Source organism: Saccopteryx bilineata, chromosome 4 (assembly GCF_036850765.1).
Source record: "Saccopteryx bilineata isolate mSacBil1 chromosome 4, mSacBil1_pri_phased_curated, whole genome shotgun sequence".
Lineage (NCBI taxonomy): Eukaryota > Metazoa > Chordata > Mammalia > Chiroptera > Emballonuridae > Saccopteryx > Saccopteryx bilineata.
In genome coordinates, this window is record NC_089493.1 from 203,013,383 (window position 1) to 203,041,110 (window position 27,728).

At 38.0% G+C, this 27,728-nt stretch overlaps 1 protein-coding gene across 3 annotated transcripts in view; it reads right to left on the reverse strand.

The window, feature by feature from the left end:
• The window catches only part of AP3B1 (adaptor related protein complex 3 subunit beta 1), a 318,239-nt gene that overhangs the window by 148,863 nt on the left and 141,648 nt on the right, over window positions 1–27,728 (reverse strand). For all 3 annotated transcript variants that reach the window (XM_066273625.1, XM_066273623.1, XM_066273626.1), the window contains one exon: window positions 426–602. In XM_066273625.1, the coding sequence (XP_066129722.1) occupies window positions 426–602 (177 nt within the window). The remainder of the gene's footprint in view (window positions 1–425; window positions 603–27,728) is intronic.

Genomic DNA, 27,728 nt, shown 5'->3' on the forward strand with positions numbered 1-27,728 from the left:
TTGCCAACTTTTCCAGACTCTTGCTGAAAAGCACGAAGCTGTTTCATGACTCTGACCCTCCACTCTCCTCTCTCCTTCTTCTGTATAGTACAGCACTCCTTACAGGCCCACAGTCAGGAGTCTTATCTTTTATGAGACTGTCTCTGACCTCTCTCCTCCTTCTACTTCAGACTTTCAATAACTTTCTTCCTTGGAATTCCATTGTATCTCAGTGCTTCTATTATAACACTTACCATATACTATTTTATTTTTTTATTTTCTCCTCTATTAGACTAGAGTATCATCTCTTTGCACAACTACTGGCTATTGGAGAACCTTAAAGAAATAGGCACCTAGTAATTGTTGAATGATCAGACTAATGCAGGAACAGACCTTAGCTGCTTCATCAGGGTGAAAATTGGTAGAACTAAGGATTAGCATCTTACCTGTTTGGAGTTGGTTAAATACAGTTTTGCTCCCAGATTTAAAATCTGCAGTTTAACCAGATCATCTTCGCTTGTGAAGCTTTTAGCCATCTTCCTCAAAACATCGGGGGCAATTTTAGGGACACGTTCACAGTTTTCTCCAATTAGCCAAAGAATACTTGCTCTAGCCACAGGAACCTAATATCAGAAGCAAATTATAGAGTTACAAATAAAATAACCATACTCTCCTTAATATTAACATAGAAAAGTTTTAAAATATTACAAGGGTGGCCCTGGCCAGATAGCTCCATTGGTTGGAGCACCATCCGGAAGTGCACAGGTTGCTGGTTCAACCCCTGGTCAGGGCACATATAGGAACAGATCGATGTTCCCGTCTCTCTTTCTTTCCCTCTTTCTCTTCCTCTCTCGCTAAAAACCAATAAACTAAAAAAATATATTAGAAGGGTGCTACATCTATTAATTCATCTAATGTATAGCTAAGAAGTGCTCCTATATTTATGGATTTTCTCTAGTTATTAAAAAATAAACAAGCAGGAAATCACAAAACTGATTTCAGAGATAATACCGTAGATAGATACAAACCACTGGTCTAAAATAATTTTTTTTGAGAGAGAGAGAGGAACATCAAACTGCTTCTGTATGTGCCCTGACCAGGAATTTGAACCAGCAACCTCTGTGCTCTGGGATGATGCCCCAACCAAACATGCTATCCAGCCAGGGCTTAATTTTTATTGATTTTTTAGAGACAGAAGAAGGTAGAGAGAGGGAAGCATTCATTTGTTGTTCCACTCAGTCGTGCAATCTTTAGTTGCTTCCCATGTGTCCCCTGACCAGGGATCGAACCCACAACCTTGTCATTTCCTGGCCAGTTAGTTCAGTTTCAAGACAACTCTCTTAACCAACTGAACTGGCCAGGGCCTAGAATCTTTTTTAATAAACTTATTGGAGTGACATTGGTTACTAAGATCATATAAATTTTAAGTGCACGTTTTTATAATATACGACCTCTGTATTGCATTCTGTGCTCACCACCCATAGTCAAATCATCTTCTGTCACCACTTATTTGGCCCCTTAACCCTTCATCACACCCACTCCCCTACCCTCTGGCAACTACCCCACTGTTGTCTGTGTCTATGAATTTTAGTTTTATATCCTGGATATGAGTGAAACTATATGATGATTCTTAGCTTTTTCTGACTGATTTATTTCACTTAGCATAATATTCTCAAAGTCCACCATGCTGTCACGAATGGTGATATTTCATCTTTTGGCCAAGCAGTATTCCACAGTATATAGAACACATCTTCATCCAATTTTCTATTGATGTACACTTTGGTTGTCTTTGTGTCTTGGTCACTGTGAATAATGGAACAATGAATATAGGGGTTTATATATCTTTGTGAACAAATGTCTTCAAGCTTTCGGGGTAGATATCTAGAAGAGGAATTGCTGGGTCATGTGGTAACTCTATTCTTAATTTTTTGAGGAATTCCGTACTTTTTCCATAGTGCTTGTACCAGTTCACACTCCCACAAGCAGTAAATGAGTGTTCCTTTTTCTCCACAACTTCTGTAACACTTGTTATTACCTGTCTCACTGATAACAACCATTCTAACAGGTGTGATATGATATCTCATTGTAATTTTGGTTTGATTTCCCTAATACCTAGTGAACTTCAACATCATTTCATATATCTGTTGGCCATTTGTATGTCTTCCTGGGAGAAGTATCTGTTCAAGTCCTCTCCCCATTTAATTGGATTGCTTGTTTGTTTATTTGTTTGGTGTTGAGTTGTATGAGTTCTTTATATATTTTGAATATTAACTCCTTATTGTAGCTGTATTTTGCAAATACCATCTCCCATTTGGTTGGTTGCCATTTTGTTTTCTTGGAGGTTTCTATTGCCGTGCAGAAGCTTTTTTGTTAGAGATAGTCCCATTCATTTACTTTATTTTTTTTTTTATAATTTTATTTTTTTAATGGGGTGACATCAATAAATCAGGATACATATATTCAAAGATAACAAGTCCAGGTTATCTTGTCGTTCAATTATGTTGCATACCCATCACCCAAAGTCAGATTGTCCTCTGTCACCTTCTATCTTGTTTTCTTTGTGCCCCTCCCCACCCCCTATCCCTCTCCCATTCTCCCCTCCCCCCCCCCGTAACCACCACACTCTTATCAATGTCTCTTAGTTTCACTATTATGTCCCACCTACGTATGGAATAATACAGTTCCTGTTTTTTTCTGATTTACTTATTTCGCTTCGTATCATGTTATCAAGATCCCACCATTTTGCTGTAAATGTTCCGATGTCATCATTTCTTATGGCTGAGTAGTATTCCATAGTGTATATGTGCCACATCTTCTTTATCCAGTCATCTATTGATGGGCTTTTTGGTTGTTTCCATGTCCTGGCCACTGTGAACAATGCTGCAATAAACATGGGGCTGCATGTGTCTTTACGTATCAATGTTTCTGAGTTTTTGGGATATATACCCAGTAGAGGGATTGCTGGGTCATAAGGTAGTTCTATTTTCAGTTTTTTGAGGAACCACCATACTTTCTTCCATATGGTTGTACTACTTTACATTCCCACCAACAGTGTATGAGGGTTCCTTTTTCTCCACAGCCTCTCCAACATTAGCTATTACCTGACTTGCTAATAACAGCTAATCGAACAGGTGTGAGGGGGTATCTCATTGCCGTTTTGGTTTGCATTTCTCTAATAGCAAAAGAAGATGAGCATCTTTTCATATATCTGTTGGCCATTTGTATTTCTTCCTGGGAGAAGTGTCTATTCATATCCTCTTCCCATTTTCTTATTGGATTGTTTGTTTGTTTGTTGTTGAGTTTAATGAGTTCTTTGTATATTTTGGATATTAGGCTCTTATCTGAGCTGTTGTTTGAAAATATCATTTCCCATTTAGTTCGCTTTCTGTTTATTTTGTTATCAGTTTCTCTTGCTGAGCAAAAACTTCTTAGTCAGATGTAGTCCCATTCATTAATTTTTGCCTTCACTTCTCTTGCCATTGGAGTCAAATTCATAAAATGCTCTTTAAAACCCAGGTCCATGAGTTGAGTACCTATGTCTTCTTCTATGTACTTAATTGTTTCAGGTCTTATGTTTAGATCTTTGATCCATTTTGAGTTAATTTTTGTACAGGCGGAGAGACTGTAGTCCAGTTTCATTCTTTTGCATGTGGCTTTCCAGTTTTCCCAGCACCATTTATTGAAGAGGCTTTCTTTTCTCCATTGTGTGTTCTTGGCCCCTTTATCAAAAATTATTTGACTATATATATGTGGTTTTATTTCTGGACTTTCTATTCTGTTCCATTGGTCTGAGTGTCTATTTTTCTGCAAACACCATGCTGTTTTGATTGTCGTGGCCCTATAATAGAGTTTGAAGTCAGGTATTGTAATGCCCCCAGCTTCATTCTTTTTCTTTAGGATTGCTTTGGCTATTCGAGGTTTTTTATAGTTCCATATAAATCTGATGATTTTTTCCTCGATTTCTTTAAAAAATGTCATTGGGAGTTTGATGGAAATTGCATTAAATTTGTATATTGCTTTGGGTAATATAGCCATCTTGATTATATTTATTCTTCCTAGCCAAGAACAAGGTATATTCTTCCATCTCATTATATCTTTTTCAATTTCCCTTAACAATGGTTTATAGTTTTCATTATATAAGTCCTTTACATTCTTTGTTATGTTTATTCCTAAGTATTTTATTTTTTTTGTTGCAATCGGGAAGGGGATTATTCTTTTGAGTTCCTTCTCAGTTGTTTCATTGTTGGCATATAGAAAGGCTATTGACTTCTGTATGTTAATTTTGTATCCTGCGACCTTACTGTATTGGCTTATTGTTTCTAGTAGTCTTTTTGTGGATTCTTTGGGTTTTCAATGTATAGGATCATATCATCTGCAAAAAGTGATACCTTTACTTCTTCTTTTCCGATATGGATGCCTTTTATTTCTTTGTCTTGTCTGATTGCTCTGGCTAGAACCTCTAGTACCACATTAAATAAGAGTGGAGAGAGTGGACAACCCTGTCTTGTTCCTGATTTAAGGGGGAAAGCCTTCAGTTTAGTGCCATTTAATATGATGTTAGCTGATGGTTTATCATATATGGCCTTTATCATGTTGAAATATTTTCTTTCTATACCCATTTTGTTGAGAGTCTTAAACATAAAATTGTGTTGTATTTTATCGAAAGCCTTTTCTGCGTCTATTGATAAGATCATGTGGTTTTTGTTCTTTGTTTTGTTGATATGGTGTATTACGTTAACCGTTTTACGTATGTTGAACCATCCTTGAGATTCTGGGATAAATCCCACTTGATCATGATGTATTATTTTTTAATATGTTGTTGTATTCGATTTGCTAGTATTTTGTTTAGTATTTTAGCATCTGTATTCATTAGAGATATTGGTCTGTAGTTTTCTTTTTTTGTGCCATCCTTGCCTGGTTTTGGTATGAGGGTTATGTTGGCCTCATAAAATGTGTTTGGAAGTATTGCTTCTTCTTCAATTTTTTGGAAGACTTTGAGTAGAATAGGAACCAGGTCTTCTTTGAATGTTTGATAAAATTCGCTGGTATAGCCGTCAGGGCCTGGACTTTTATTTTTGGGGAGGTTTTTAATGGTTTTCTCTATTTCTTCTCTACTGATAGGTCTGTTTAGGCTTTCTACTTCTTCTTGACTCAGTCTAGGAAGGTTGTATTGTTCTAGGAATTTATCCATTTCTTCTAGGTTGTTGAATTTAGTGGCATAAAGTTTTTCATAGTATTCTACAATAATTCTTTGTATATCTACGGTGTCCGTGGTGATTTCTCCTCTTTCATTTTGGATTTTGTTTATATGAGTTCTTTCTCTTTTTTCCTTGGTAAGTCTTGCCAAGGGTTTGTCAATTTTGTTGATCTTTTCAAAGAACCAGCTCCTTGTTCTATTAATTTTTTCTATAGTTTTTCTGTTCTCTAATTCATTTATTTCTGCTCTGATTTTTATTATCTCCTTTCTTCGGCTGCTTTTGGGTTGTCTTTGTTCTTCTTTTTCTAGTTCCTTAAGGTGGGAAGTTAAGTGGTTCACTTGGGCTCTCTCTTGTTTGTTCATATATGCCTGAAGTGATATGAACTTCCCTCTTATCACTGCTTTTGCTGCATTCCATAGATTCTGATATGTCGTATTGTCATTTTCATTAGTCTGTATATATCTTGTCATCCTTCATTAGTCTGTATATATCTTTTGATCTCTGCACTTATTTCTTCTTTGACCCATTCATTTTTTAAAAGTATGTTGTTTAGTTTCCACATTTTTGTGGGATTTTTTCCCTCTTTTTTGCAGTTGAATTCTAGTTTCAAGGCTTTATGATCAGAAAATATGCTTGGTACAACTTCAATTTTTCTGAATTTGCTGATGTTGTTTTTGTGGCCCAACATATGGTCAATTCTTGAGAATGATCCATGTACACTGGAGAAAAATGTATACTCAGTCACTTTGGGATGAAATGTCCTGTAGATGTCTATCATATCCAGGTGCTCTAGTGTTTTGTTTAAGGCCACTATGTCTTTGTTGATTCTCTGTTTGGATGACCGATCTAGAGCCGTCAGCGGTGTATTGAGGTCTCCAAGTATGATTGTATTTTTGTCCGTTTTTGTTTTAAGATCAATAAGTAGCTGTCTTATATATTTTGGTGCTCCTTGGTTTGGTGCATATATATTAAGAATTGTTATGTCTTCTTGATTCAGTGTCCCCTTAGCCATTATGAAATGGCCATTTTTGTCTCTGAGTACTTTTTCTGTCTTCTAGTCAGCATTATCCGATATGAGTATTGCTACACCTGCTTTTTTTTGGATGTTATTTGCTTGGAGTATTGTTTTCCAGCCTTTCACTTTGAATTTGTTTTTATCCTTGTTACTTAGATGAGTTTCCTGTAGGCAGCATACAGTTGGATTTTCTTTTTTAATCCATTCTGCTACTCTGTGCCTTTTTATTGGTGAGTTTAATCCGTTTACATTTAGTGTAATTATTGATACTTGTGAGTTCCCTATTTCCATTTTATATCGTGCTTTCTGTTAGTTTTGTGTCTTGTTTGATCCTTCTCTTTCGTTTTTCTATCTTTTGTTTTTATTTGGTTGTATTCCATACATCTTTCCTCTGTTGCTATCTTTTTTATCTCATGTGCTTCTGTGGTGGTTTTTTCAATGGTGGTTACCTTTGAGTAATGAAAAGGGTCCCTACCCTGTTCATTGTAGCGAACTATTTTGTGAGTACTTTTGCACTCCATCATCCTTTGCTACTGTTAATCTCCATCTTCTCCCCCTCTTTCTTTTTGTTGTTGTTACAGTTTAAATTTGGTTTTATTGTGTTCTTCTTGGAGCTTTTACTTGTGGCTCTGTTTTTTTTTTCTTCTTTGTATCTGATTGGAGAACCCCCTTTAGTAATTCCTGGAGTGGGGGTTTTCTGATGATAAATTCCCTCATCTTTTCTGTATCTGTGAATGTTTTTATTTCTCCTTCGTATTTGAAGGATAGCTTTGATGGGTATAGTATTCGTGGCTGAAAGTTCCTCTCTTACAGGACTTTAAATATTGTGGTCCACTCTCTTCTAGCTTGTAGAGTTTCTGCTGAGAAATCTGATGATAATCTAATGGGCCTTCCTTTATATGTTGTATTCTTCTTTTCCCTGGCTGCCTTGAGAATTTTTTCTTTGCTGTTGGTTTGTGTCAATTTCATTATGATATGCCTTGGAGTAGGTTTGTTGGGGTTAAGAAAACTCGGAGTTCTGTTTGCTTCTTGAACTTGAGGCTTTAGTTCTTTCCACAGGCTTGGGAAGTTCTCATCTATTATTTGTTTGAGTATGTTCTCCATTCCATTTTCTCTCTCTTTTCCCTCTGATATACCTATTATTCTTATGTTATTCATTATGATGGAGTCAGATAATTCTTGTAGGGTTATCTCATTTTTTTTAATTTTTGAGTCTCTTTCTTCTTCTCTCTGTTGTGCCTCAAGTTGCTTGTCTTCTATTTCACTAATCCTCTCTTCTATCTGACCTGTTCTATTAGCTAAGCTTGTTACTTCGTTTTTCAGCTGGTGAATTGAGTTTTTCATCTCTGTTTGATTTGTTTTTATAGTTTCAATTTCCTTGGACATACATTCTTTGTGTTCATTGAGTTGTTTTCTGAGCTCCCTAAATTGCCTTTCTGTGTTTTCTTGTATATCTCGGAGGATTTTTAGGATTTCTATCTTGAATTCTCTGTCATTTAGCTCCAAGGTTTCCAATATATTAAATTTTTTCTCCATAGATTTTTCCTCATCTAGCTGTGTTACCTCTCTTTCTTTTGTATCCATGATATTCGATTTTCTCTTCCTTAATGGCATCTGAGGGTGGTTTTGTTGATAGTATTAATAAGATTTAATAAAAAATAAAAAGTTAAAAAAATAATAAAAAAATAAAAAATCGAAAAGAGTTGTTTTTTTAAAAAAAATTAATAATGAAATAAAGAAAAATAAAATAAAATAAAAATTTTTTAAAAAAGGAAATTATTCCCCCCCTCCTTTTTTCCTCTCCTCTCCTCTCCCCTCTTTCTTGAGAAAATCTTGTGGTGGACTGTGAATTATAACAAACAATGCCTGTGATGGAGGGCCTGAATTGGGGAAAAGTAATAAAGGGGCAAAAAAAAAAAAAAAAAAAAAAAAAAAAAGAGCGTATGGACCCACAAAAAGCAAATAAGGAAAAAATTTGGGTCAAGAATAAAATGATTTGCTTTTAGGTGTTGGTTGTCTAAGAATTGTGATGAGAGGAATAAGAGGAAAACGGAAAAATGGGGGGACAAATTAAAAAATTACTATTGTATTTAGTGGAACAAGAACTAGATAATATGGAGAGCCAGGGATGGGAGCACTGCTAGTGAGTTAAAAAGGTGAAGTAAAAACCCCCCAAAATGCCACAAACATAAGTTTGAGTCCCAGATAAGATAATTTGTTTGTTATTGAGGTTTGAATGAGAGGAGATGTAAAGGAGAAAGGAAGAAACTAATGTAGAGGGAGAAAAGAAAGAGAGAGAGAGAAAAAAAGAGGGAACCACTAAAAGAAGAAAAAAGAAAGGAGAGAGAGAGAGAGAGTTAAGGGTTTTGGAGTGCAACCCTCATAGAGAGAAAGGAAGAGAAGAGAAAAGATAATGGGAGATGTAACACTTATGGGTAGTGTAGTTCAAGGAGAGGAGAGAGTAAGACCGGTAGAGAGTTAATCAGCCAAATTGGAGGAGGAAAAAAAAGTCTCAAGAATGAAGATAAGAGAAACAAACGAACAAATATAATAAAATGGGATAGGTTATAAAGTCTGCAGATTATTCTTGATTTTGAGAGGTTATCTTCTTGCTTTTTCTTTTCTCTCCCTCTTCCTGGTCGGTGACTCTGTACCCCGGGTTCTGCCCCTTTGGCACGCTCAGGTAGAGGTTTGCAGTTGATAAGTCTCTATGGCAATGTCATGTATTGTGCTTTAGTCTCGTTGGCAGTCGAAGCTCATTAGCATTTATAGGCTCCGACAGTGAGAGAGTCTATGTTCCTGGAGCCTTTCTCCTAGTCTTTCCTTCCTCAATTAGTAGCCTGATAATCCAGCTATGGGGTTGCTGCTGCCTCTGCCTGGATAGTAAGAGGCTCAAAGAGCTGGCAACTCCCCACTCTATTTCCACTCAGCACAGGGCTCTGGGTAAGGCTCAGTCAGTCAGAGCTGCTAGCATAATCAGGCGGGCTTTCCGCCCACTCAAAGACCTCTGGCTCTGCCACTCTGTCTGGTAACACAAGCGGGCGCCCACTTCCGGGGCGCTTGGAGGAAACTCTCACTCACTGTCTGCGACCAGGATATCCGGCCAGCAGTCTCACGCTCAGAGCGAAACCCCCAACCGCAGGGAAAAGTTGCAGCGTTGGAATTGAGTCTCACTCCGTCCCCGTGCGCGACTTTTGGAAGGCGCTGGGGCGGCCCGAGATTCCGCTTTGGCCCACACAAAGGCCCCTGACTCTGCCCCTCTGTGCGATAACACGGGCGCGCACTGCCGAGGCACTCGGAGGAATCGCTCACTCCTTATTTGCGCGCGCAAACCAGGATATGAGGCCGGCCGCGTTTCCCTCTGAGTGAAACACCCTCCAGCACGGAAAATCTCCACCGTTGGAATTAATTCTCACTCCCTCCCGTGCGTGGCTTTCCCAGGGCGCTGGGGCTGCCCAGAGACTCTGCCCTCGGCCTACAGAAAGGCCTCTGACCCTGCCTCTCCATGGGGCAACACGGGCACCCACTCTCGGGGCCTAGGAAGAAATTCTCGCCCACTAACTGCGCACCGACCAGGAGACCGGGTAAAATGGCCGCTTCGCTTGTCTTTCTTTGTTTGGGTTTGGCGCGAGTGTTAGCTTGTATTGCCCGGCTTGCCACAGGATCAGATTTTCCTCGGCTTGGATCTGTGTGCCACAGCCTGGTTCGGCCGTTCGTGTCGCAGTCTGGATCTATTCACCCCCTTTGCCCGCCTCAGTTTCTATATTCACAGTTACCAGAGAAAGCCGCCCTGTTTAGGTTAGTGAGGAAGGCGGCACATTTCTTACTCCCTATTTCCTTCGGGGTTTGGTTATATATTTAGCCAATTTTTCACTCAATCATACCTTTGGATGTATTGCGAAGCATCTGGAAGCTCCAAGTATAGGTTTTTCTGTTTCTGGTTGAAGATCTTGTTGAGTTTTGGGGGAGATTTATCAGTATCGCTTCCTACCCCGCCATTACTCTGATGTCATCTCCTCATTTATTTTTTACTTTCATTTTCCTTACCTTTCGGGTCAAATTAATAAAATTTTCTCTAAGACCAAGATCCATAAGTTTAGTACCTCTATTTTCTTTTATATAATTTATTGTATCAGATCTTATATTTAGAGCTTTGATCAATTTTGAATTAATTTTTAAACCAGTTTGAAACCCTGGGCTCGCCCGGTTAAGGAACATATGAGAGTTGATGCTTCCTGCTCCTCGCCTCTTCTCTCTCTCTCTCTCCTCTCTAAAATGAATAAATAAAAAATTCTTTTTGTGTACAGGGACAAATTATGATCTAGTTTCATTCTCTTGCATGTAGCTTTCCAATAGTCCAAGCACCATTTCCCAACACTATTGAAGAGGCTTTTCCCCCCTCCATTGTGTTTTTGGCTCCTTTGTCAAAAAGTATATACCCATATGCATGAGTTTTATTTCTGGGCTCTCAATTTTATTCCATTGGTCTGTGTGTCTGTTATTCTGCCAATATCATGTTGTTTTTATTATCATAGCTCTGTAGTATGATTTGAAATCAAGTAGTGTGATACCTCCAGCTTCGTTCTTTTTTTTTTTTTCTTTCAAGATTGCTTTGGATACTTGGGGTCTTTTGTGACTCCATACACATCTAACAATTTGTTGTTATTTTTTAAATGACATTGGGATTTTGATGGGGATTGCATTAAATCTGTGTATTGCTTTAGTTAATATGGCCATTTTAACTATTGAATATGTTGATTCTTCCAATTCATGAACACAGAATATCATTTCATTGTGTCTTTTTCAACTATTTTTAAAATCTATACACTTTTAGATCTTATTTATTCATTTTAGAGAGGGGAGAGAAAGAGAAAGATGGCAGGGTGGGGGAGGAGCAACTCCCATATGTGCCTTGACTAGGCAAGCCCAGGGTTTCAAACTGGCGACCTCAGTATTTTAGGTCGACGTTTCATCCACTCCACCACCACACATCCGGCTCAACCTCTTTTAATAATGTTCTGTAGTTTTCAGTATATAGGTCCTTCACAGCCTTTAGGTTTATTCCTAGTTATTTTATTCTTTTGGTGGAAATAGCAAAAGAAACTTTTTTCCATTTCTTTTTCTGAAGTTTCATTGCTAGTCTGTTAAGAAAATGATAGAATTTTTTCTTGTACATTGATTTTTGTATACTGCAACTTTACTGTATTTGTTTATTGTTTCTAATAGTTTTGTTGGGGTCTTAAGGATTTTCTATCATATATACAGAATCATGTCATCTTTAAAAACTGACACTGTTACTTCTTCCTTACCAATATTAATTTCTCTTGCCTGATTGCTCAGGCTAAGACTTCCAGAACCATGCTGAATAATAGTGGTGAAAGAGGGATCTTTGTCTTATTCTTGTTCTTAGAGGAAAAACTGTCAATTTTTCACCACTGAGTATGATACTGGCTGGTTTGTTACATATGACCTTTATTATGTTGAGGTACTCTCCTTCGGGACACATTTTATTACATTTTGTTTTAATAATGAATAAATTGAATGTCTTTTCTATATCTATTAATAAAATAATATGATTTTTATCCTGTTTTATTAATGTGTTATGTTATATTGATTGATTTGTGTATGTTGAACCAGCCTTGTGCCCCTGGAATGAACTCAATTTGATTGATGTATTACTTTTCTAATGTATTGTTGTATCTAACTTGCTAGTATTTTGTTTAGGATGTCTGCATCTGTATTCATCAGAGATATTGATCTTTCTTCTTTAATGGTGTTATCCTTGCCAGGTTTTGATGTCAGCGTTATGTTAACCTCATAAAATATATTAAGAAGTATTGCCTCTTCTTTAATTTTTTGTAGTTTGTGACGGATACGTAGCAAATCATCGTTGAATGTTTGGTAGAGTTCACTAGTAAAGCCATCTCTGGTCTTGGATATTTATTTTTTGCAAGGTTTCTGATGGTTGTTTCAATTTCTTCACAGCTTATCAGTCTATTTAGGATTTCCATTTTTTTGTAATTCAGTCTACAAAGATTTATATTTCTAGAAACTTACCCATTTCCTCTAGGTCATTGAGTTTGGTACCATATAGTTTTTCATAATATTCTAGTATGTTCCTTTCTAAATATATAAGGTCTACCGGAAAGTTCTGTCCATTTCTATCACAACAAGTTTCGACACGTAAGCACGTTTATTTGGCGCATGTGTGCCTCTCTATTTTTATCACTTAATGTATACATACTGATGCAGCAAATTAACTAAAACAAAGTTGATTCATGTTAGTCTTATGTGTGAAGCCATAGTGTACCCATGGCTACTGATAAAAGTTCATTTACGCCACTGTAATTTTTACGAATTTCAACAAAGAAGAAATGCTACAGAAGCAAGTCTGTCGCATCCACCATATTCCCTGGACCTAGCACCCTCCGACTATCACTTGTTTTTATCCTTTCAAAATTTTTTGAAGGGCAAAAAATTCAAAAATAAAGAAGATATCAAACAAGCACTGGTTCAATTTTTCGCATCAGAAGATAAAACATTTTTCAAAAATGGGATATACAAATTGCCCTCACGCTGGCAAGAAATCATTAATAATAATGGCAATTATATTATTTAATAAAGTTTATTACCGGTAAGAAAATTTTATATTTTGTTTTATTCCAAAAACGGACAGAACTTTCTGGTAGACCTTATATTTCTGATGTCCATAGTAACTTCTATTCTTTCATCTCTGATTTTATTTATGAGTCTTTCCTTTTTTTTCCTTAGTGAGTCTAGGCAGAAATTTGTTAATTTTATTAATCTTTTCAAAAAGCCAGCTCTTTATTTTTTTCTTTTTGTATAGTCTTTAAGCTTTCTATTTCATTCAATTCTGTTTTATATATTAATTGGGGTGGTTTCCCACTCATTTTGAATTCAAGGTCTTTTTAGTGCTGCTTCTTTCTGAAAAAAGCATTTTCTGTCAGCCTTGCTTTTTGTCCTGTAGGTTGACAGGACAGTGGAGCAGGCAACACACAAAAGTACCTTTTGTGAATGGCCAAAAACAGAAGTGATTTAAAGCGTCCTGGGAATTTCACATCTATGAAGAAGGAACTGGGGCACTGCACCAGGCGCTGCTTCTTGTGTCTCCTCTTCCTTCCTCTAGAGAAGGGTGAGGAAGTCCTAAGTGAAGATGTTGTCGTGGGCAGGTCATCACCACACAAGAACAGTGTTGTAATTTTTATCATTTCCTAGAACCTTGATTCCATCAGAGATCTGCAAATTCTTAAGCCAAACCTGGCTAGCCATGCCTGTTTATGTATTATTGTTGTTACAGTGAGTAGTTGCAACAAAGTCCACTAGCTGAAAACATTTATAATCTAGCAGTTTACAGAGAAAGTTTGTGAACCTCTACTCTAGGGTACTGATTTACAAACCTCAATGCCCATAAAAATCAGCTAAGATTCTTACTAAAACTGTAGTGTTCTGGTATCAGTTCCAAAATAATAGTTCTGATGTACAGCCCAGGAATTCATGTTTTATGAAGTATCACAGATGATTCCTGAAACAGGTGGTCGGCAAACCATGTTTTGAGAATCACAAATAATATAGAAAAAGGAATAGATCCACTAAAGGCTGTAATTTCAAATCAAAACAGTTATGTCTTTTATAAGTTTGCATCTACAGCACTGGGAATATACAAATCTGACAAGATTATCAAAGTCTGGCTTATAAAATCATTAACGCTTATTTGTTATTTGGTTAACAAAAGAAATAGGGATAAGATAAATTTGTCCAATATCGCATTTTGGCATTATGTATCTTTAATAATGTACACTTCAACATAATTCTTAAAAATTATTGCCTTGTTACAAATTGGAAGCCTTCCATCAGCACCATTAAGACCATAATTTTAGAGTATGTACATTAGTTTTATTATTGTTTGTTTATTTGTATTATACCCTATTCCAAAAGGAATTTGAAGAGGTATGTAAATTAGTTTCTGTGAACATTTTCACCTACTATGGAAATTTTGCTTTTTATAATAAATGAAAAAGCCAATAATAATTGTTAAAAGGTAGCATTACACACATAAAAAGTAGTAACACAATAAGAAATAACAATCTTTGTATGAAGTCCAATTCCCAAATAAAGTTTTGATATATTCACTATATGCAGTTTCACGGCTATACAGGCAACAGTGAGAATAAGGACCTCTGCACAGCTAAAATTTTATCACAACATTTACCACTCAAATTCTTTCAAAATACTCATTTTAAGAAATAATATAAAATTATTAAGACACCACTAAGTTGGATCTCTCACCAGAATGAGAATGAGGTCATCAAAAAAGCTTTAAAATCAAAGTATGTATTTTTAAATATTGTAACAGAATCATCTTTAAGTTAAAATTAGAGTAAGTCAGTATGCTTATGTAATAAGTTTAACACTAAATGCTATTACAAATCCATTCATGCGGTATGATAAAACTGGTATCTCCACTGTATGTATGCTAATTTCTACAAATAAAGGGGTTATTTCTCATGTTCCAAAGGTTACACGGCATTAAGACCTTACTCCCAATCTATTACTTTAAATTTGAATAAAAAAACAGCAATTCAGTGGGTATATTGAATTTTCCAGTATGAAGCAATTCAAGTTGCTATAATGAAAGGTACTTCTAAATAAGAATATATGGGCAATTTCAGGTTTCAGTTATGCTAGCTTTGTTTTTCTTAAATATGTTATTACATATTATGGTGTAAAAATTAGAATTCTATGACATAACAATCTATTACCCCACTCTAAGTCATTTCTTTCTGGTAACACTTACAAATGTTTATAATCAATCCCAAAAAGTTTTAAGAAATTACTTCTATTCCTATGCATTAATATACTAAGATCAATATAACAATAAACACTAATCCTTCATAATACATTAAGAACACAACTCATTAAAAAATTAAAAATCAATAAATTCTAATGCTCACAGTGAAAATCTCAAGGTGGACGTGGGGGTGGGGGTTGGTGGAGGTGGTGCAGGTACTGGTGGTAGAGGAGATGATGGAGGTGGTGGTGAGGGGGGGTGCAGGATAATATTCAGAAGTAATAAAATCAAGTAAACATTTAAAAAACTGAGAAAACTTCGCCAGTACAAGAAATTATATCAATATAATTATATTTCTACAAAACATTCGGTGATGTAATTTTGTTAAATAGGAAACTGACAAATCTTAGGTCTTTGTGCATTTGGCAGAAATCAGAATCCTAAGATTTTCAGATTCTAGCCTTTCCTTTCTCTCCCAATTAAGTTATACGAGTTTGATTTGTATGCCACTGGTACTATGAATCTGTGGCCAGTACATTCAAAGATGTGAAGCAAGTGAAAAACAGCAAGAAAATTAGCCACTTTGTTCTTCATGGTCTTTTCAACCACAGAATTTACACAAACACTGAACTAAAACCAAACTAATAATATACATGCATGCAAATGATATAATACCTTGATTATGAAATTCTGCTTTTCAATATATTCAAAGACCAACTAAATTGTAAACAGCTTTCCCTGATTCTTTTTAAACCTTCAAGCAGAAGGCTGTTTCCAATGCCATTTTAACCCATTAACTTGGCTGCAAAAAGAAGTAATGATTCCTAGTTGACCATAGCAGTTAAGAAAGACATCTCAAAACATATTATAGATCACACTGTAAGCAGTTCAATTTAAAAATAATTATGTTTCCGAGTGTAGAACCACCCTCGGGGGGAGGTCCAGAGTGAGCCAAGGCTTGCAGCCTGGGCAGCTAACACAGTTCCGCCCACAGAGGTTGAGGGGGAAACCGCAGCGACCGCAGCGACCTCAGCGACCTCCGCAGCGGGCAGGTGCCGGCAATGCCCATGCCTGAACACCAGAGGCAGCAGCAGAGGGGTGGCAGGCCTGCAGACAGACCACATCTAAGAAACACAAAGGCCACACCCAACAAACTCCTGTGGCCACACCCTTCTTATACATACACAAAATGGGACACACAGAAATGCAACCAAAATAAACCAAGAGAAATCCCCAGAAAAAAATTTCAATGAGTCAGAAATAACCAAATTACCGGATGCAGAGTTTAAAATAATGATAGTTATGATGCTCAAGATATTAGAGCAACAATGAATGGAAATAAGGAGCACCTAAATAAATAGCACGTATAAAAAAAAGGACATTGAAATAATAAAAAAGAATCGATCAAAAATGAAAAATACAGTATCAGAAATGAAGACCACACTGGAAGAAACTAAAAGCAGGATTGATGAAGATGAGGATCAAATCAGCAAACGAAAGCATGGAAGCAGAGCAGCAAAAAGAAGAGAGGCTCAAAAAGTCTGAGGAAACTCTAAGAGAGCTCTGTGACAACATGAAGAGAAATAACATCCACATCATAGAGGTTCCTAAAGAAGAGAAAGAACAAGGGATAGAGAAATGCAAATCAAAACTGCAATGAGATACCACCTCACACCTGTTAGATTAGCTATTATTAACAAGACAGGTAATAGCAAATGTTGGAGAGGCTGTGGAGAAAAAGGAACCCTCATACACTGTTGGTGGGAATGTAAAGTAGTACAACCATATGGAAGAAAGTATGGTGGTTCCTCAAAAAACTGAAAATAGAACTACCTTATGACCCAGCAATCCCTCTACTGGGTATATATCCCAAAACCTCAGAAACATTGATACGTAAAGACACATGCAGCCCCATGTTCATTGCAGCATTGTTCACAGTGGCCAGGACATGGAAACAACCAAAAAGCCCGTCAATAGATGACTGGATAACGAATATGTGGCACATATACACTATGGAATACTACTCAGCCATAAGAAATGATGACATTGGATCATTTACAGCAAAATGGTGGGATCTTGATAACATTATACGAAGTGAAATAAGTAAATCAGAAAAAAACAGGAACTGCATTATTCCATACATAGGTGGGACATAAAAGTGAAACTAAGAGACATTGATAAGAGTGTGGTGGTTACGGGGGGAGGAGGGAAAGGGAAAGGGAAAGGGGGAGGGAGAGGGGCACAAAGAAAACTATCAATAGATAGAAGGTGACAGAGGACAATCTGACTTTGGGTGATGGGTATGCAACATAATTGAACGACAAGATAACCTGGACTTGTTACCTTTGAATATATGTATCCTGATTTATTGATGTCGCCCCATTTAAAAAAAAAAAAAAAAAAAAAAAAAAAAAAAAAGGCCTGACCTGTGGTGGCACAGTGGGATAAAGCGTCGACCTGGAACACTGAGGTCGCTGGTTCGAAATCTTGCGCTTGCCTGGTCAAGGCACATATGGGAGTTGATGCTTCCTGCTTCTCCCCCTTCTCTCTCTCTCTCTCTCTCTCTCTCTCTCTCTCTTCTGTCTAAAATGAATAAAGTATTTAAAAAAAAAAAAAAAACCAGCATCCCAGACCAAAGAAGATACCTCAAGAAACAGCAGACTTAAAGGACACACTAGAGCAACTGGATTTAATAAATATCTTCAGAACCTTTCACCCTAAAGCAGAAGAATATACATTGTTTTCAAGTGCTCATGGTACATTCTCTAGGAGAGACCACATGCTAAGACATAAAACAAGTCTCAATAAATTTAAGAAGACTGAAATCATATCAAACAACTTCTAGGATCACAATGGCATGAAACTAGAAATCAAGTACAATAGGAAAACTGGAAAACACTCAAACACTTGGAAACAAAATAGTGTGTTATTAAATAACAAATGGGTTAACAATGAGATCAAGAAAGAAATTAAATTTCCCTTGAAACAAATGAAAACAAACATAGAACAACTCAAAATTTATGTGACACAGCAAAAGCAGTCTTGACAGGAAAGTTCATAGCACCACAAGGCATATGTTAAGAAGCTAGAAAAGCTCAAATAAACCATTTAACCCTGCATCTAAAAGAACAAGAAAAAGAACAGCAAGCCTGAACGGGCAGTGGCGCAGTGAATAGAGCATCGGACTGGGATGCAGAGGACCCAGGTTCGAGACCCCAAGGTCGCCAGTTTGAGTGCAGGCTCCTCTGGTTTGAGCAAAGCTCACCAGATTGGACCCATGGTCGCTGGCTTGAGCAAGGGGTTGCTTGCTCTGCTGAAGGTCCACAGTCAAGGCACATATGAGAAAGCAATCAATGAACAACTAAGTTCTGATGAACAACAAAAAACTGATGATTGATGCTTCTCATCTCTCTGCGATCCTGTCTTTCCCTATCTATCCTTCTCTCTGATTCTTCCTCTGTCTCTGGAAAACAAAACAAAACAAACATAAACAAAACAAAAAAACAGCAAGTAAAATCCAGAGGAAGTAGACGAAAGGAAATAATAAAGATCAGAGAGAAAATAAATGACATAGCGGCTAAAAAAAAAATACAGACAATCAATGAAACCAAGAGCTGGTTCTTTGAAAAGGTAAAAAAAAAACAAAAAAACCAATGAACCTTTAACCAGACTTACCAAGAAAAAATGAGAGACGACTCAAATAAATAAAATTTAAAATGAGAGTGGAGAAGTAACAACTGACACAGCAGAAATACAAAGAATTGTAAGAAAATACTATGAAGAACTGTATGCCATAAAATTAGACAACGTAGGTGAAATGGACAACTTCCTTGAAACATATAATCTTTCAAAAATCAATATAGAAGATTCAGAAAACCTAAACAGACCGATTTCATCAAATGAGATTAAAACAGTTATCAAAAAACTCCCAAACAGGCCCTGGCCGGTTGGCTCAGCGGTGGAGCGTCGGCCTAGCGTGCGGAGGACCCGGGTTCGATTCCCGGCCAGGGCACACAGGAGAAGCGCCCATTTGCTTCTCCACCCCTCCGCCGAGCTTTCCTCTCTGTCTCTCTCTTCCCCTCCCGCAGCCAAGGCTCCATTGGAGCAAAGATGGCCCGGGCGCTGGGGATGGCTCTGTGGCCTCTGCCTCAGGCACTAGAGTGGCTCTGGTCGCAACATGGCGACGCCCAGGATGGGCAGAGCATTGCCCCATGGTGGGCGTGCCGGGTGGATCCCGGTCGGGCGCATGCGGGAGTCTGTCTGACTGTCTCTCCCTGTTTCCAGCTTCAGAAAAATGAAAAAAAAAAAAAAAAAAAAAAAAAAAAAAAAAACTCCCAAACAAAAAAAGTCCTGGGCCAGATGGCTTAACCAGCGAATTTTGCCAAATATTCAAAAAAGAACTAACTCCTATCCTTCCCAAGCTATTTCAAAAAATTCAAGAGAAGGAAAGACTTCCAAACTCCTTTTATGAGGTGAGTATAATTCTCTTTCCAAAACCAGGCAAAGACAACACAAAGAAAGAAAACTATAGACCAATTTCCCTGATGAACTTAGTTGCTAAAATTCTCAACAAAATATTAGCAAACTGGATCCAGCAATAGATGAAAAAAATCATACATCATGATCAGGTAGGATTTATTTTGAGGGAGACAAGGCTGGTACAATATCTGCAACTTAATCAATGTGATTCAACACATAAAGGATAAAAATCACATAATAGACACAGAAAAAGCATTTGATAAAATCCAGTACCCATTTATGATCAAAACTCTTAATAAAGTGGGAATACAGGGAACATATCTCAACATGATAAAAGGCCATCTATGACAAACCCACAGCCAACATCATAATTAATGGGCAAAAATTAAAAGGAATACCCTTAAGATCAGGAACAAGGTAGGGGTGCCCCCTTTCAATACTCTTATTCAACATAGTTCTGGAAGTCCTAGCCACAGCAATCAGACAAGAAGGAATAAAAGGCATCCAAATTGGAAAAGAAGAAGTAGAACTATCATTATTTGCTTATGATATTATACTGTACTTTTTATGTCTCAGTCAAAAAACTACTGGATCTGATAAATGAATTCAACAAGGTGGCAGGTTATAATATCAATATTCAGAAATCACTGGCATTTATATACACCAACAATGAATTGTCTGAAAGAGAAATAAAGAAAACAATCCTCTTCACTATTACAACAAAAAAAATAAAGTACCTAGAGTAAATTTAACCAAGGAAGTTAAAGACTTGTACTTGGAAAATTATAAACTGATAAAGGAAATCAAGGAAGATACAAAGAAGTTAAAGCATATACCGTGCTCATGGTTAGGAAGAATAAACATCATTAAAATGTCTATATTACCCAAAGGAATCTATAAATTCAATGCAGTTCCTATTAAAATATCAATGATATACTTCAAAGATATAGAACAAATATTCAAAAAATTAATATGGAACCAAAAAAGAACATGAATAGCCTCAGAAATCCTGAAAAAGAAAAATAAAGTGGTGGGTATCACACTTCCTGGTATCAAGTTACACTACAAGGCCATTGTACACAAAACAGCCTGGTACTGGCATAAGAACAGGCATACAGATCAATGGAACAGAACAGAGAACCCAGAAATAAACCCACAGCTATATGGACAATTGATATTTGAAAAGGAGGTAAGAGCATACAATAAAGTAAAGACAGTCTCTTTAATAAATGGTGTTGGGGGCCCTGGCCGGTTGGCTCAGCGGTAGAGCGTTGGCCTAGCGTGCGGAGGACCCAGGTTCGATTCCCAGCCAGGGCACACAGGAGAAGCGCCCATTTGCTTCTCCACCCCTCCGCCGCACCTTCCTCTCTGTCTCTCTCTTCCCCTCCCACAGCCAAGGCTCCATTGGAGCAAAGATGGCCCAGGAGCTGGGGATGGCTCTGTGGCCTCTGCCTCAGGCGCTAGAGTGGCTCTGGTCGCAACATGGCGACGCCCAGGATGGGCAGAGCATCGCCCCCCTGGTGGGCAGAGCGTCGCGCCATGGTGGGCGTGCTGGGTGGAAACCGGTCGGGCGCATGCGGGAGTCTGTCTGACTGTCTCTCCCTGTTTCCAGCTTCAGAAAGAAAAAAACAACAACAACAACAAAAAATAATAAAAAAAATAAATGGTGTTGGGAAAATTGGACAGGTACTTGCAAAAATATGACTAGATCACCAACATACTTACACCATTCACAAAAGTAAACTCAAAAATGGATAAAAGCCTTAAATGTAAATTGTGAAATCATAAACATCTTGGAAGAAAACATAGGCAGCAAACTCTCCAATATCTCTCGTAGCAATATATTTGCCAATTTATCTCCACAGGCAAGTGAAATAAAAGACAGGATGAACAAATGGGATTATATGAAACTACAAAACTTTTGCACAGCAAAGGACACCATGAACAAAAGAAAAAGACAACCCACACATTAGGAGAATATATTTGACAATAAGTCTTTAAATTCTGATAACCAAAATTTAAAAAGAGCTTGTAAAACTCAATGCCAGGAAGACAATGAATCCAATCAAAAAATTGGGCAAAAGAAATGAACAGATACTTCTCCAAACAGGACATACAGATGGCCAATGGGCATATGCAAAAATGCTCAACATCACTAATCATTAGAGAAGTGTGAATTAAAACCACAATGAGATATCACCTCACACCAGTCAGAATGGCGCTCATCAACAAAACAACACAGAATAAGTGCTGGCGAGGATGTGGAGAAAAGGGAACCCTCCTGCACTGCTGGTGGGAATGCAGTCTGGTGCAGCCACCGTGGAAAACAGTATGGAGATTCCTCAAAAATAAAAAATGGAATTGCCCTTTGACCCAGGATTCCCACTTTTAGGAATATATCCTAAGAATACCAAATCACCAATTCAAAAGAAGAAAGCACGCCCTTGTTTATTGCAGCATTGTTTACAATAGCCAAGATCTGGAAACAGCCCACGTGTCCACCAGTGGATGAGTAGATTAAAAATTAGTGGTACATATACACAATGGAATACTATGCAGCCATGAGGAAGAAGGAAATCTTACCTTTCGTAACAACATGGATGGACCTGGAAACTATTATGCTAAGTCAAATAAGCCAGGCAGAGAAAGAAAAATACCATATGACCTAACTGATTTGAGGAATCCAATGAACAATGTGAACTGAGCAATGGAACAGAGGCAGAGGCAGGATCAAAGGAACCTGAGATTAAGCGGTAAGAGGGAAAGTAGAAGAAAAGATGGGATCAGAGAACGGAAAGAGATGAATCAAATTATATATACATAACACGGTATTATAGAGAACAGGGCAGCAAATCCTGGAGGGAAGGGGGAAAAGCATTGGGGGGAAGAGGTATAGGGGAGGCTGAGCGGGAATAAAGGGGTGGGAGGAGATATATTTGGTGGGACACTTGAATCTATGTAAATACAAATTAAAATCATAAATAAAAAAAATAATAATAGTAATAATAATAAAGTTATTGTGTTTCAACACCAGCACACTGCACAGTGCAACAGTGTAAAGTAAATCCTACAAAAACATTGATAATATTTAAATTTTGCAAAGGCAAAAGCAATAGACATCAAAATAAATTGCATACATACAGCAAATCAGATCCAAATTATGCATTTGGACCCAATATGCATTAAAACTCAAATATGAATTAAGATGGGGTCATAAGGCAAGCGATGTTAACTCGCAAAATGGCAGGCGCTCAGAGAAGCAACTGGGTAAGGAGTATAGAATGTGTTACTTTAGATTTCTCAGTACTGAAACACTGAGTAACATCTTTGCAGAATAGCATCTTTCAACTGTTCTTGTATGACATGAAATCCTTGTTTCTCCTGTTAAACATTATGTGAAACCCTGTTAGAACAACCCTCTGGTCGTATGCTTTTATTCCAGAAGAACTTTGCTCCAAAAGCAGTATTTACTACAAATGAATGATATTTAAAAGGATAAAATATTCACATCAGAAAATATATATAAGCTGACTGCACTACTGATATAAATATATTCAATTTGAATACATTTTAAAAGTAGAATTTAAATTTCAGTTTTTATATTTTTAACTATGCTACTTACTAAATAACAAATAGAATGAAAGTCTTGAATACAATAAAATCTATGTTCCCTTTTTTTTAAAAATTACATAGCTGCTATTTATTGAGCTCTTACCATTTGTCTATAACTGCTTTTAAATATTTCACCCATTTTTTCAGTCAATTATCACAAAAGCCCTAGAAAGTAGGCTCTATCATCTTCCTCATTTGATATATGAGGAAACTAGGCACAAAGCGGTTAAGAAACATGCACAAGGCCCTGGCCGGTTGGCTCGGCGGTAGAGCGTCGGCCTGGCGTGCGGGGGACCCGGGTTCGATTCCCGGCCAGGGCACATAGGAGAAGCGCCCATTTGCTTCTCCACCCCCCCTCCTTCCTCTCTGTCTCTCTCTTCCCCTCCCGCAGCCAAGGCTCCATTGGAGCAAAGATGGCCCGGGCGCTGGAGATGGCTCCTTGGTCTCTGCCCCAGGCACTAGAGTGGCTCTGGTTGCGGCAGAGCGACGCCCCGGAGGGGCAGAGCATCGCCCTCTGGTGGGTGTGCCGGGTGGATCCCGGTCAGGCGCATGCGGGAGTCTGTCTGACTGTCTCTTGCCGTTTCCAGCTTCAGAAAAATACAAAAAAAAAAAAAAAGAAAAAGAAACATGCACAATATTTCACCGCTTGTCAGTGGTGGAACTGGGACTGAAACTCCAAGTCTGAATCCAGAGTTCACCACAGCCACGTGGCCGACAAAATAAGTGTGTTGTTATAAAAGGAAAGAAAGAGCCAGCCAGGCAAGAAGACTGGTTCTGCTCCCAGACTGAGACAAAAATTTCACTTCAATGAGCCAATTTACCCATTAATCAAATGAAAGCTTACTCCTTTGGCCCTGATCATCTGCCACATTGTGCAGTGGCTTCCTTCCAGCCTCCTGCAGCTTCCGGAGAGCAGTCTTTTCAGGGCAGGTTTTGGCCATTCTCTTGCCTACTCCTGTGCTAATGAATGATGGGGCCTTTTCCCACTTCTGTTCACCTCTGGTTTTATGAATTAGGGTGGCCGGGGTAGAAAGAGGTCTGTCTATCTTGTATGAGAGAACTATATTACAGTCACCCACCAAAACTATTTATATTTGTCCTTGCACTTTGTATAGACTTTTCTTTACATATATATTTGGTTGCCATATTTTTGCATGTGTGCATATAAGTTTATGCTTCTTAGTTTGTTTGCAAATTGGCCTTTCCTCACCTAATAATGTTCCCTTTTATTTTGTTAAATGCCTTTAATTAATTTTAAATCCCACTTCCCTGTTCATGTTCACTTAATATCTCTTTCCCTACCTTCTTATTTTCAACACACCATTTTGCTTAAAGTATTTTAATTATAAATGAACTGAAACTAGCTTTTGGCTTTCACTCCAATTGGAAAGTCCATCTTTTTATGAGAAAATTCACTCCATTCATACATAGTTAGGGTAAAATACATTTAATTTTTATCCTTCCATCTTCCTTTATTATGCTAAAAACTTTATTATTTATTTTATATTTCTGTCTCTTTTTACCCTTCGAGAATTTGGAATTTCCACCATATTTTTATTTTCCACAAATGATTATCTTCAGGCTTTTTGCTATACAGACCTGTAAGAAAATACTTAACTGGCTAATATTCCAACAACTACTGTAGAGAAAGTCAATATAATAAAAAATGTTCTTATGTATGTATCTCTGTTCTTTGTCTTTTCCTGCTTTGGTTCATTAGTTATTGGTTCGAAAAGTAGTTCTTACTGAAGGATATACCTCTTCCCTAGAAGGTATCTAAATATATGTAGGAGTATTTAAGGTTGATAAAATAACTAAAAGTATTACTGATAGCCCTGGCTGGTTGGCTAAGTGGTAGAGTGTCAGCTTGGCGTGCGGGAGTCCCGGGTTCGATTCCCGGCCAGGGCACACAGGAGAAGCGCCCATCTGCTTCTCTACCCCTCCCCCTCTCCTTCTTCTCTGTCTCTCTCTTCCCCTCCCTCAGCCGAGGCTCCATTGGAGCAGGGTTTGCCTGGGCGCTGAGGATGGCTCCATGGCCTCTGCTTCAGGCACTAGAATGACTCTGGTTGCAATAAGAGCAAAGGCCCCAGATGGGCAGAGCATCGCCCCCTGGTGAGCATGCCGGGTGGATCCCGGTCGGGCACATGCGGGAGTCTGTCTGATTGTTGTCCCCCCCAGCTCCCACCCCCGTTTCCAACTTAAGAAAAATACCAAAAAAAAAAAGGTACTACTGAAATTTTATACTTGGCACACAGGAATGTTGGGTGTCCATCTCCATGAACTTGAGGAAAAAGGTTTACCCTCTTATCTCCCATCACTAGATCATTGACAAATACTGTCAAATATCTGTTCTATATTTGGAAAAACATAAACAATGTCAATCTAATGCCCAATTTGTTAATGATTTTTGAGAAGCAAAATGAAACAATAATAATAAAATTCTGGTCATGTCACTGAGTTAGGATAGTAAATTTAAAAAAAAGAAAAAAGAGAGAGAGAGAGAGTAAGAGATAGACTGGAAATGGAAGAAAGACAGTATAATGTACTGGTTATGAAAGCAAACCTACCAGCTATGTGACCTTAAGCAAGCTGCTCAACTTCGGACTGTGTCAAATTTCTCTTAAGTAAAATGGGAATTCTAATAGAACCTACCTGGCCTGACCAGAGGGTGGTGCAGTGGATAGAGCATCCGACTGGGATGCGGAAGACCCAGGTTCGAGACCCCAGGATAGCCAGCTTGAGCATGGGCTCATCTGGCTTGAGCAAAAAAGCTCACTAGCTTGGACCCAAGGTCACTGGCTCAAGCAAGGGGTTACTCAGTCTGCTGAAGGCCTGCGGTCAAGGCACATATGAGAAAGCAATCAATGAACAACTATGGTGTCGCAATGAAAAACTAATGATTGATGCTTCTCATCTCTCTCCGTTCCCGTCTGTCTGTCCCTATCTGATTCTCTCTCTGTCCCTGTAAAAAAAAAAAAAAAAAAAAAATAGAACCTACCTTGCAGAGTTGTAATTAAAATTAATAATTTTTATTTTTAAGATGCTTAGAATAGTACTGAGCATGATCAGTTTACAGGAGTTCTGTTAAATAAATAAAATATAAAAGGAACCACAAAATCACTTACTAATTTAAATCTTATCAAGTTTATCTTCTTAAAAAACATTAAATATAGCCATGATCATAATAACAGCTTAAACTAAACACTGTTTCACATACATGAACTCATATATCCCCACTATAGTTCTGTAAAGTTATTAGTACTACTGTTCCCATTTTACAGATGAAAAAACTTGGAACACAGAAGATAAATAACTTGCTTAAGTTCATAAAGCTAGTAAAAAGTGGAGACTAAATCTGAACCCAAGCCTTCTGGTTTTCAAATCCATTCTCTTAAGCCTTACACTTCATATGCAATCTTCATAAGAAGTCCTGACTTTAAGGCCCTGGCCGATTGGCTCAGTGGTAGAATGTTGGTCCGGCATGTGGAAGTCCCAGGTTCAATTCCCGGTCAGGGCACATAGAACCGCCCTTGTGCTTCTCCACCCTTCCTCCTCTCCTTCTTCCCTATTTCTCTCTTCCCCTCCAGCAGCCAGCGCTCCACGGCCTCCACCTCAGGCGCTAGAATGGCTCCAGCAGCAGCAGAGCAATGCCCCAGATGGGCAGAACATCGCCCCCTGGTGGGTACATGCGGGAGTCTCCTCTGACTGCCTTCCCGCTTCTAACTTTGGGAAAATACGAAAAATAAAAATAAAAAAGAAGTCCTGACTTTGATAATTAATTAGCAATAAGAGTAAATATGAAGACAAAGAACTCTCTCATAAGAGAGTTGTGGAAGCTAAGATGTTAAGTGACTACTATCAGTCTTATTCTCAACTTTAAGATAAATGTTTAACTGCCCTGTCTTCTTTGTAACACCCCACAGGAGAGAAAATTTTGCCAACAGAGACATTGAAAATAGGTCCTAACTGGTAGGATTCAAACCTTGCCATCCATTACCCTTAACTATACAAATATGATTCCTCTGAACAGGCTAACCGTGTAGATTACCCAATCTTTAAAGAAGGAAATGATACATTCCTCTCTGAAAGGTGTCAGACTTTAATATTCAAGGAACAGGCATAGTAAAAGACAAGTACAACAAAGAAGAGTTTGAAGAAAACCAGGTAAAAGCCATACAGAGAAAATGTTTCAAAAACAGAAGTGGTAGTGAAATTAAATGTTAACAAAAGGTTAAGAAAGACATGGAGACTGGACGGTGAATATGCAGTGCAGTGTACAGATGATGTATTATGAAATGGTACTGAAACCTATGTAATGCTATTAACCAACGTCACCCCAATAAATTCAATTATAAAAAAAAGCCCTGGCTGGTTAGCTCAGTGGTAGAGTATCAGCTCGGCATGTGGATGTCCCAGTTTAATTCCCGGTCAGGGCACACAGTATAAGTGAACATTTGCTTCTTGACCCCTCCCCCTACCTCTCTCTTCCTCTCCTGCAGCCATGGCTTGATTGGTTTGAGTGAGCTGGCCCCAAGTCGCTGAAGATGACTCCACAGTCTTGCCTCAGAACTAAAGATAGCTCAGTTGCTGAGTAATGGCCCAGATGGGCAGAGCATCACCCTTAAGGGGCTTGATG